A 12,341-nucleotide genomic window follows, 5' to 3' on the forward strand; every position below is an offset into this window, starting at 1 on the left:
TATATGAAGAAGACACATAAGAACAGGCACAGTTGTCATCCTGAATGAATGACACAGTGGTTAGCTGGAAACAAGAACCAAGAGGAAAAGGAAAATATTACGATCACAACAGTTATACATTAGAGAATGGTATAAGAAGAGAAATCAACTAGACCAAAGCCCCACAAGACAGTACAAGTAGTTCTTTTGAGAAACAGATGCATTCTGGTCACAAGGCAACAACTTCTCATTTTAAGCTTCAAAATTCTAATTAAGGCTCTAAAATATGCAGCAGAGTACAGGTATTTAAAAGCTGTGTCACAAAGATATGTTGAAGTCTTTCAAGATCAAATTTTAAAAGATAGTGAAAATCAATGTTCAAAGTTGCAAAATATTAAAGGCTTTAAGTGAATACATATTTCAGGATAAAGTCAAAGTTACCTAAAAGAAATACCATTTTTAGTTTCCAAGACAAAACCCAAGTATTTGATATTCACTCTCCATTAACATTTTTCCGACCTAGATAAAATCCACCATGTTTTCTAGAAAAGTGTTTTTACATATATCCTGCCAACCACCCCTTTCTCAAAAGAGATTAAATCTCATCAGCACAGTGTGATTAATTCAGAGTGGTGAATTATATAATTAAGTCACTTTGCACAGCCAAGATCTGATAACATCTGAAACAACAGAGTAGCTAAACACACACAACTTTCCTTAAATTAGCCCCATAAACTCTACATAAACAGCACTTTACATATCAAATGCTGAAGGCAACCTGGAAAACAGTTTATAGGGCCAATTAATCCTTACTGTTACCAAGCCAAGTTTTAAATCTTTGCAAAAGTAGACAAGATTTTAACCACACTGAAAGTGCTAGTTAAAGTCCAAGCTCAGTAAAGCAAGCAAAGGGATGGAAGGGCAGCTGCAATTTTCAGGGGTTTTGGTTTTTAAAAAAACCCACATCCATCTTGGTCTTTACTAACATGAAATCTCCATTTATCCTTCTTGCTTACAAACAAGTGTTTCAGAAGGACAGTTACAACCAGAAAAATTTTTTTTGTGGACAATAGTGACTTGTAAATTGTGAAAATAAATGCCTATTGCACATGAAGACAACACAGAATATTGCAACACTAATCTCTTTGTATCCAGCAAAGAAAAAACTCAAAAAATTCTGACCTTCAGTTTCTACAAAAGGACAACTAGTTTTCATGAAAAAAAGAAGGTAGCCTACCAAGAACAGCACTATCCAAAATACAGACAGGAATGCACTTTTAACTGTTTATTATAGTGTAGGAAGGTATTTTCCAATGCACCCAGAGTTCCCTACACAAATACAATATCCATTAACCACACTCATTCTCATGTATCATGATTGCTTGTATATGCAAAGGACACAAGATGAAACTAGGAAAGGTAAAAAGGGAGACAGAAAAACTTAAGTAGATGAGATGTCATTTGCAGACCTGCACAGATAAGGACAGATGAACCTTCACACCTCTAGGTTAGTTCTGCTCCAAGCATTATCTGTTTCCAGAGAAACTAAGTGTTTATCTATAGCCCACTGCTCCATCATCCCACACACACACATAAAGGCAGCACAAACTGAACAGAGATGCCACTTTCACATTGCATGAGATCTACATCATTCAGCAGGATCCTTGCATGACAGACTGAAATAAACAATACAAGGAGCACTAAAGAACCTTCTAGAACTAAATTTTGGCCCTCTTCAGTTGGTAGCTCCAGAACTCCAGGCAGCATATGCATAATTTTCTTTAAAGTACATACTAGGGACATATCTGTATCATTTTATATCACTTGTGGCTTGGAGTTTTATGGAAGAGTTGCTTGACTCCTGATTTGCAGTTGAACTAGCAGAACTTATACAAGGAGGGCATTCTGGTGTGCCCAGCTTAGTGCTCTGAAACCACTTTTCAGGCAGACAAATCCACGCTCCAGATTTTGACATGAAGCACTGACAATTTTTTTTCAGTCTATTAAAAATTTTATGTTCAGATGAGGATTTTTTTCCTCCAAGACCTTTCACTGTTTATGCAAACACAGTATTTTTACAGTAAAGTTTCCTAGACTGTGGCATAGCCGAAAAGCAATACAGAAACAGCAGTGGAGGTAACTCAGTGGAAAAGGAGCTTCTAAATCCAATAATCCTTCTGACAGCTTGCTGGCTCATGCCTTCTACAAGTGGACAATTTCAAGGATAAACTCATTCCTTATACAGATAAGAGTTGTTGCTATGAAAGTAAACAATACAAAGCTCTAAATTAACTCTACTTCATTAGGTGACTAAAGAAATCTTGTGTTTTCCACAAAAAGAGAGAAACCTCTCAGTAAGGACAAAGTTAAATGAAACTCAACTGTTCTGTATAAACCCAGACACAACCTGGTGAATCATCAAATACAGGATGCTACAAGTATCAAGGCTTAATTTCATCCCTGTTAAAAAACTAAGGGACATCTGTAATTCAGGTTGTGTTACTTAATTAATATTTTGTTTTCTTATCTTCAAATCACTGGAAAAATGGACATACTAGAAGGACCTCATCTTAACACCTGTTCAGAGGTCAAACTGCCACAGTCTGGAATGTTGCAAGGTTTCACTCCCTAAGACTCACAAATTAAAAATAGATTATGTATAATCTTAATGGAATGCAACAGATTTATAAGAAAGTATATGGGGATTAAAAATGACAAAGGGAAGGCATTAAAGATTCTTAAAATACTGCTTGTTAAATTCAATCTAAAAAGCAGAGCTACTATTAGTTTGTCTGTTGTACAGGGATACTGATCATTTTTTTATCAAATACTTCAATAGCAGATAATTTTACACAAATAATATAAAACAATGTAAATAGTGGCTTTAGAGAATGGAATAAAAAGCCTGAATTAGTAACAACTACTAGTTAGAATATCTGACCTATTATTAGCAGTAAATAAAAAGTAACATCTTACTACAGTCATGCAGCTGGAAAAAAAGTCTTAATGGAGCACACAGATAACTTCAGTGACAACTAATCAAATATTCACACTGAAAAAAAAATATGTTGATTTGGAAGACATGGAAGTACTGCCATGATTTTTAAAAGCTACTCTTTATTTAACTACCATTTAAAAAAATCCAGTAAAACCGTAAAGTTCGACTTGGCCAGACTTAGCACCAAATTAAATTCAACTCTAAATTACAATTTTACTAATGTTTTATCATTAATGTTGCTGCTCTTCAAAATCAAGCAGTAAGAAGTCTGTACTTCTTGCTTAAGGTGGCAAAGAAGCATCCAGCTGTAGTCTGAGCAGATGAGGAGCTAAAGGGACAGAACACAACACATGCATCCTATTTCAAACACTGCTACAAAAATCATAGCTCAGCTTTAATGGCTAACTGTACTCTGTGTGAAACATGGATGATATGTACCTTTCTCCAAAAATGTTTTTTACAGATGGACATGAGCACTACTCTACTCAGGAGTTACATATTGCCACTTCTGATCACGCACAAAACCAGACAATGGACCATGCTAAATTTACAATCACCAACTGTATTTTGTTGTGCTGCAACCAAAAAAAAATCAAGAAGTCTCTACAGTAGTTAGAGGCTTTTCTACAGAAAAATACCATGCCTGATATTTTTCAAGCTCATGAAGCCCCTGTATATACGTAAGGTAGTACACACATCCTTCCATTTCTTCTTTCCTGCCTTAATGATTTTTATACCCACATCACATTGTTTTCCTGTTTAAGCCCCAATCAGGTCCACAGGAGAAGGATTCAATGAAGCTGTAGGATAGAAACCACTGGGATGTGTGCTGAGGGTCTCCTCAAACAAATCAATTTACATGATACAAGAGGCAGACTGTACAGTAGTGAGGGCTTGCTTTATATAATCTGTGGAACACAATGGACCATACTTGGAGGGATCTGGATGATACTTAACATAAATCAGGCTACTGAAATAAAGTATGGCAGAAACACAAGATGAATATCAGTGTCTAATTCTATGGATGACATACAGACTCGATAGAAATTCAGTTTAACAATAAAAAAACATTTCTCTGTTTTATTTCTAACTTGAATGCACAGTCTAAAGTCAACAGAAGGGCCAAAGGGTTATCAATTTAATTTTATCAGTATAAATCATAAGATTATTGTTAACCACTCTAGTGATATATGAAAAATGTAGTAAAATCTTGTTTCACATTGATTTTAATTAAAAAGAAATAAATAGCTGAAGTATGGTTATTTCTGCCCCTCCCTTTGTCAGGATCTTTCATAGACAAAGAAATCAAGAAAAGGAAGGAGTCTTTTTTATAAAAAAAAAGTAAGCACTAACATACAAATTAATAGAATGACAAGGGAACAACATCAAATTACTTACACTCTTTTTTAAAACAAGCAAGTTTCAATTTAACATTATCTCGTCAAACAAATCCATTTAATCAGACATTACTGTACAAAATCAAGATAATTATCTCCAAAACAGAAACAATTACACTAGAAAGGGAGGGACATAATCCATTTAACGTATTACTTAAATGAAACAGGTTTTTCTCTACAAGTCTTTCAGTAAGTATGTCAGTATTTTGCCACATAGGCTCAAGGCCCGCCTGTGCTCATCATGTCAGAATCGTGAAGCCCAAGTTGTCCTTTTAAGCTGCCTGTAATTGGATGCCTACATGTGCTTTGTACTATCCAGCACCGGTACTTCCCTGACGCCTCCAGACGAGGCGGCGCTGACACAGCTGCACTACAAACCCAACACCCCTCCTTCGGCCCGAAGTAAACGCTCCCACATACTGGGAATCCAACAACATGGGGGTTGGACTAGATGATCTCCAGAGGTCCCTTCCAACCCTAACAACTCTGTGGTTCTGTTATCCGTGGCCGCTCCAGCTCTGCCATGCATGAAGGAAGCTCTCTTCCCCATCAGCTGTTTCTCCACCAGGAACGACTCGCCTAAGGCTCTCCCTCGCACATCTCCCGGACCATCCTCTCCCTCTGCAGCCCTCCTCCCGGCTCCTAAGAGCCACCAGCTCCAGACATGGCCCGATGTCATTGTCTCTCGCTCTCCACCACCCCCTCTTCCTCACCCGTCCCTCCGCCCTCACCGCTGCCTGTCACCTGCTCCCTCCCCGCCGGCCGTCTGCTTCCAGGTCAGCTCAGCTCAGCTCCGTGTCTGCCTATTCATCCTGCGAGCGGGGAGGAGGAGGAGGAGGGAAGGAGGAGGAGGAGGAGGAGAAGAGCCCGGCGGGCGCCGCAGCGCCCTCGCCGCTGCTGTCAGCACGGGGCCGCTCCCGGCGAGGGGCGATGCTCGCCCGCAGCCCAGGCGCCCACACCTCCGGGGGGCTGTGCTGCACGACCCAAACCTGTGCCAGGGCTCAGCCCGCAACCGCACCGCCCCCGGCCCTTCCCTGCCGGGCAGCCCCTCTGCCTCGTTCCCTCAGAAACCGCACAGCCCCCCCGCAACACAAACACACACAGGCAAAGCGGGCCCCGAAGCGCACCCCGACCTCTGGCCGCCCCTTCCCTTCCCTGCCCGCCCGGGCTGCACCTCACCTAGTGCCACCTCGCAGGCTTTGCGCAGCTGGGAGTGATGCGCCTTCTTCACCTCCTTGTCGGCCAGGATCTTCTCCAGGGCCCGGGTCAGAAACATGTTTTTCGTCTTCTTCCCTTCATACATGGGCGCGATCGAGCCGTGAGAGGAGGAGGAGGAAGGTGGAGCGGGGAAGTGAGAGCGGGGCACCGGCCTCTCCCACCGGGAGCGCTGCCAGGGGCCGCGGCGGCCGCGGGGGAAGGGCTCCCTCGCAGGGCGTCCCGACACCCGCTCGACGGCTCCCCCGGGGGAGGCTGGGGTGGGCCCGGGCGGCGCCGACAGCCAACCCCCGCGGCTGAGGGAAGACGAAGCCTTCTCCTCCCTTCTCCTCCCGCCCCCGATGCGTGTGTGCGCGGACGGCGCCCGTCAGTCCCCGAGCCGCCCCCGGCCCGCGCCCGCCTCCATCAGCACCGGCGGCGGCGGCCGCAGCAACAACCTGCCCTCGCCATGTTGGAAGGAAGCGACGTCAGGGCCGCAGCCGGAGCGGGAGGAAGCGGCGGCCGTGTCCCGGGAGGCAGGGCGGGCGGAGGGAAGCGGGAGGGCGGGGGGCAGGCGCCTTCTGCCCGCCCCGCGGCCGCGCTACAGGTGGAGCGGAGCCGCGGGAGGCAGCGAAGAGGGACGCACGGAGATGGCCGCTGCCACCTGGGAGCTGGATGAGGAGGAGGGGCAGGACTTCCCTTCCGGGCCACCAGCGCTGGGAGGTGGAGGAGGAGACGGAGGAGGAGGAGGAAGGCTCTCCCGGGCTGCGCCACCTGCTCCTAAAGGGGGGGCTTTGCCGGGGCTGGGGGATCTCCCTGGGAGAGGAGCTGCCCTCCTTCCACGGCCGTCGCCTTCCCTGACGAGAAACGCCCGGGGCTCCGGCTCACGGGGAGCGAGGGGAGAGCAGCCCCCGGCACCCAGGGAGAAAGGACGGGAGAAGCGCTTTGGGGCGTGGGAGGTGTGCGGGCTCCCCGGGGCAGTTCCTCAGCCCCTCCCCGCCTGGTCCTGTAGCCCTGCCCGCTGCACCTGCGGGTTCGCGGGGTGCCCTTCCTCTATCGCCTGCATCCTCTAACCAAAGCGCTGTCATCCCGCGCTGTTCTTCCCACTGCACGTGCACCAGGAGCATAGAGCACTGAAAAAAGTAAAAAAAAGCTCAGGTGGACCCTGCCTAACTGGTAAGCGGCAAAAACATAACAGGACCACCTTTTGCACTCAGGGGTACTAGTAGACTAGTATTTAGAAGTCCAATTCGGCGCTAACTGAAAGGTCTGGTTTAGAAAAATTTTACCTGGTTAAAAAAGAAATCTTAGAAATTAATCTGGAAATGAAAGAGCAGAAGTTCTAGATGTACCTTTCGAGCAGAGTGGGACAAGGCTATAGCATCAGAGTGCAGGAAGCAGGGATGGTTGTGGAAACCAGGGAGCACCTCTGACCTCTGAGGACAGAGCCAGCACACCGCAAAGAGGTTATCCCAGCAGCCTTTTCAGTCTGTTCTCCATTCCTGTGGGTCTCATGTATCAGTCAGGAACACAACCTTTGGAAGTTAATCCTGACACCTTCTTCATGGAGCATTCAGCAAACCTTCTCAGTCTTTTCTTTATTCCTGTGGTCCTGCTATATCAGGAACACAACCTTTGTGCTCCTCACAAGACTTTCCTCATGGGACATTTAAGAGAGTTTGCCCAGGCTGCCATGCCCGTGTGCTAAGGCCTTGTAAGGAATTTATTTGAGCACCTGTTTCCTTATGTACAACAGAGCCATTGTAGCTGCATTCGTAAAGGCACAATGCTGTCAGCACCCCAGTGCAGAGGCAGCTAATGCTGCCCAGGTTGCTTAACCCAGTTTCCCAAATGAGAAATTATGTGTTGCAAAGTGACTTGATGCCTTACGGGTACCTCCGTTTGACATTTAAAGGAACACACTGGACCAGGAATCCTGCTAAAGCTAGAGGTGAATGCAAGACTTATCTGTTTGAGCAAAACACTTGTCCTGCTGAAATTACTGTATTTGATCCAGTGGCTTTTTCTGGTTCCTGGCTATTTTGCCACCCAACTGATAAACAATACAGAAAATAGTAAGAGGGTGCATCTGATTTTAGCATTATCATAGCTTTATGAGAGAGTTAGCAGTCAGATCACCAAGCACATTGATTCCTGAAAAAAGACCGTAGTCAGATTGTGTTGATTTATTCAAAATACCGTGTCTTCAGCAGCAAAATTGCTAAGCATACTTGAACTATTTTTAGTAATTTATTTAGGGAAAACCATTTGCCTATCGACTAAATTTTTTTTTTTAATTTTTTTTTTTTTTAATGCATAGGTGCAAGTTCAAAAATGCAGATGTCAAAATTACTTTGGTCTTTCAAAGCTGCCTGCCGGTGACCACATGGCAGAAGTTAAGAATTTCCATGGAGTTCTTGCTGGTAGGTTTGCACAAATCATTTGAGTCCAGATTCCCTTAGCCAAGTCAGGCCTTACAAGTTATTTAGCAAATGGAGTTTACAATTGATTTTCACAGTCCATTTAGCAGAAATAGACTTGCAATATGAAGGAAAAGAGTATCTGCATGTAAAGAGCACTGAGCACTGCAGTTATCTGTTTTGTTCATATTAATGTCTATTTTCATATTCTGCGCACAAGATAATTTTACATGTAAAATATGCTTTAGTTGAGCATATAGAATTACTGCTGAAGCATCTGGAGAAAAAGACCTGTCAAAAAAAGACTCAGTTCCATGTCTTTCATTCCTGCTCTAATATATGAATGCTTGTTTTGGTTTGGGTATTTTTTAATGTGGTTTGAATCTTCAAATTCTGTTTTCAGTTTCAAACAACTGCTCTGTTGACTCAATTTGTAACTTGGCACAGGTGGTAATCTACTACATCTACATTCCAGTCACAAGAAAACACTGCCTAAACTCTGCCACAGTGCAGAGCCTGCTTCTGAAGTCACACAGGGAGATCTTATTGTAAATCCCCTGTCCAGTAGATTAACATTCAGTTTCCTTCCCAAAGCTGAGTTAATAAGGATGGAAATCCCAGGGGGAATATTACATATGTATTGGAGAGAAAAAGTCCCATGCATTCATTTAGGGAGGAGATATGAATGGTGATCACCTTGTGTGCTGGGTCCCAGAGCTTTGAATAAAGTTAGTTGTCATAACAGCTTAATTTAGTAGGTGAGCCAGCTACTAAAATAATGTTTGGTCAATTATAAAAAAAGTTATGGAGTTTGAGGAAGCATTTTGAGGGGAGATTTTGTTACAGAGACTACAGGAACGTGTTTAACTCTTTGCTGATTACTTTTAAAGCTAGTGGTTTATCTCTAGTGAAAGGAGAATGAGAAAACTCATGAGAACGAAAAGGTGAAGTTTAGAGTATTTGTCTTACATGGATCCCTAACTAGAATTATATAAGTTGGGAAAGACCTTTAAGGTCATTGAACCTAACTGTAAAGCCAGCACTGCCAAGTCCACCACTAAACTGTCCTTAAGTGCCACATCTACATGCCTTTTAAATGCCTTCAGGAATGGTGACTTGACTTCCCTGGGAGGGCTCTTCCAAAGCTTGACAACCTTTTTGGTGAAGAAATTTCTATTAATATCCAATCTAAACCTCCCTTGGTGCAACCTGGGGACGTTTCCTCTTGTCCTATCACTTGTTACTTGGGGAAAAGGCTGACATCTACCTGGCTAAAACTTCCTTTCAGATATTTGTAGAGAGTGATAAGGGGCCTTGCTGAGCCTTCTTTTCTCCAGGCTGAACAATCCCAGCTCTCTCAGCTGCTCCTCACAAAACTTGTGCTCCAGACCCTTCACCAGCTCTCTTGCCCTTCTCTGGACATGCTCCAGCACCCCCCTGCTTTTCTCTCTAGTGAGGGGCTCAGAACTGAACACAGGGTTCAAGGTGTGGCCTCACCACTGCTGAGTCAAGGGGAACAATCACTGCCTGGTCCTGTTGGCCACACTATGCCAGTGACCTGTTGGCCACCCAGGCAGATGCTGGCTCAAGTTCAGCTGCTGTCAACCAGCTCCCCCAGATCCTTTTCCAATGGGCATTTTTCTGGCCACACTTCCCCAAACCTGTAGCACTGCATGGGATTGTTGTGACCCAAGGGCAGGACTTGGCATTGGCCCATCAATTCAACTTGTCCAGAGCTGCAGAGCCTTCCTGCCCTCCAGATGATCAACACTCCCACCCAACTCAGTGTCTTCTGCAAAGTGACTGAGGGTACACTCAATCCCCTTGTCCAGATTGTTGATAAAGTTATTAAACAGGACTGGGCCCACTACAGAGCCCTGAGGAGCAGATCATACTGTAGGACAGCAGTGCCTTGCAAAGAAATCCAAAATGCTTGTTGTGTACAGATTCTAATGCTTGAATTGTTTTGGTTTCAGCATGCAGATCTTTGCTTTACTAGTAAGTGTCTGACCAAAGAACTGTAATCCTCATAGCTGTGGAGATTCCTATTTCATTGCTGAAGTCCTGAAGATATGGAAAAGGACTGTTTATTGTTTTTTCTGCTCAAGCTGCTAAGCCTGCTGGCAACATGATGTATGAAATGTTACAGTTGTCCAATCAAACCTGAGAAATGTTTTCTGTCCAACCTAAAAGAAGCATGTAGTATGTATGCCCTAAAGCACAAAACCATCACTGCTTTCTTGGAGCCTTAACATTTAAACATAGAGCAACACAAGAGAAAAAGGTGTATTTGAGAAACACTGCAAAAATTACTATCTAGTACATTTTTATTTACCAGTTAATTGGAATATTCTAGAAGCTATTTATATTGTTTCATATATTTAAACTGTTTTGAGTAAGTGTTAGATACTTGTTTAGTCAAAAACTGTAGAGAACTTTCCATGTGAGAGGGAACAATTGGCACCTGCTTCTGCTGGCTTTATGTACCACAATTGTATGTAGTGCTTGTTTAAAAATGCTGATAAGCTGGGACTAGAAGCCTTTGCTTAAAAGTCAGATGAGCAGTAAAAGGGAATAGTAAAAGTGCAATTTCATGCTTAGAAAAATCTAATGATTTTCAGCTGTCCTGCCTCCCAAAGGGAGTTCTTTCACCTGTCTGAGCTCCCATCCGCTTTCTTGTGTTGGTCCAACTGTGTAACTGTGCCATCAGTTAGTTCACCTGTGGTTCAGCCAAAAATCGATTTTACAAGAAAGTTAGTTTTCAGTGGGATCAGTGAATTGATCAGACTTACCTGCATATTCAGTAAATCTTACACAAGAAAGGAAGTGAGGAATGTGGGTGATGAGGAGGACTGCTGCTTGTGGTGGCACTGTCTTAAATCATCTTGATGACCTTTGAAACAGCACAGTGTTTATTAGACTGTGATCACTTTAAGCTTGAATAAGACAAAACCACTACTAGAAGATGCAATCCTTCCTGTCCTACCTAAATGTTTCTTACTTTCTTTGTCAGTGTAAGCATTTGCATTGCTGTGTGGTGAATTATGTGCTGAATTATATTTAGAATTTAATTAGATTGAAATTAACCTGACAAGGAATCCACATATATTTCATATCCCAATTTAACAGGCAACCTCACAGATGTTTGTGTTAGCTCAGGGGCATGGATAACACAAGAACAGGAACACAAAAATAGGTAAGAAGAGGTCATGCTTGTTTTTTTGGTTTTGCAGGGTTTCTTTGTGGGGTTTTTTTTTGTGTGATTTTTATGTTGTTGTTGTTTTTTGGGATTATTTTGTTTGGGTTTTTTTCCTTTTTTAATTGCAACTGTATTGCTGTATGCCAACTTAAAGTATGGTTTAAACTACTACTTTTAATATAAGTTTTCTTGATTGTTCCCATGGTGCAAGAGAGCACTCAGCCCTGTATGTAACCCCATATATAGGACATTACTCTCTGTATGTAACCCCATATATAGGATGGGTAGGTCCATAGATAGGACTAGTGCATTCCTGCCACTGCAATTGAACCTTTAATTGTGGTGGCTCACTTGTCACCTTCTTTAGCTCCTGTATAGTACTTTGCACCTGTTCCCATCCTGTTTTCATGTACCAGATGCAGATAATCAGTGCATAATGGAGCAGAGTCCAGATGGATCTGACAGATGGGAACCTGGAACAGGAGAGAAGCTGTGATTATGTTCTCAACTGCAGGGACCTTGGTGGAGAAGTTTCCAAGATTCTTACTGAATGCATAAGATTTAACAGGTCTGCTGGTGGTGCTTGGTTGTGTAATACTGAGGTACAAACCAAGCATTCTTCTTGGTCCCTTTATGCACTCATAGGGCTGCCACCCTTTTAAAATTAGGTGAAGCATAATCCAGAATGTTTGGTGTATCCATATGCAAAGGATCACAGTCTGTCAACCAAACTGCAAGAGATACTATCACCATAAATGTACTTCAATATTTTAGAAGTTTTTATGTTGTTTTGGACTTTCTTTGCATAAATTCTGGAACTGAAGAGGTCAGTTTGTTCACAGTATTCTAACAGGTTGCAGTATATCCACTGTTGCACTGAATGAGATAAAAAGCAAGTGTTTGTTAGCAGAGGGAATATGCACCAATAGGTAGTTTTTTCCAAACATTTGTACAAAAGCATGTAACACCCTGGAGTGACCAGTTAGGAAATAAACATCCATCACTGTGAGGAGGCTCTTTCAAGGTGACAAATTCATACCTTAAAGCTAAAAAGGTAATCTTGGACTTTGGTGTATTAAAATACATTCCTGATACTACAGCTAAGTGAGGGAACATACTCCTAGCAAAGCGTTCCATTTGCCAGTTTGTGACAT

At 43.1% G+C, this 12,341-nt stretch overlaps 1 protein-coding gene across 1 annotated transcript in view; it reads right to left on the minus strand.

Annotated features, from left to right (window-relative positions):
• ARFGEF1 (ARF guanine nucleotide exchange factor 1) overlaps positions 1-6,037 on the minus strand; it is an 86,342-nt gene extending 80,305 nt beyond the window's left edge. Inside the window, exon 1 of the mRNA XM_054637692.2 lies at positions 5,554-6,037. Coding sequence (XP_054493667.1) covers positions 5,554-5,677 — 124 coding nt within the window. The 5' untranslated portion in view covers positions 5,678-6,037. The remainder of the gene's footprint in view (positions 1-5,553) is intronic.
• Positions 6,038-12,341: the final 6,304 nt, after the last annotated feature.

This window comes from Agelaius phoeniceus, chromosome 1, assembly GCF_051311805.1.
Source record: "Agelaius phoeniceus isolate bAgePho1 chromosome 1, bAgePho1.hap1, whole genome shotgun sequence".
NCBI lineage: Eukaryota > Metazoa > Chordata > Aves > Passeriformes > Icteridae > Agelaius > Agelaius phoeniceus.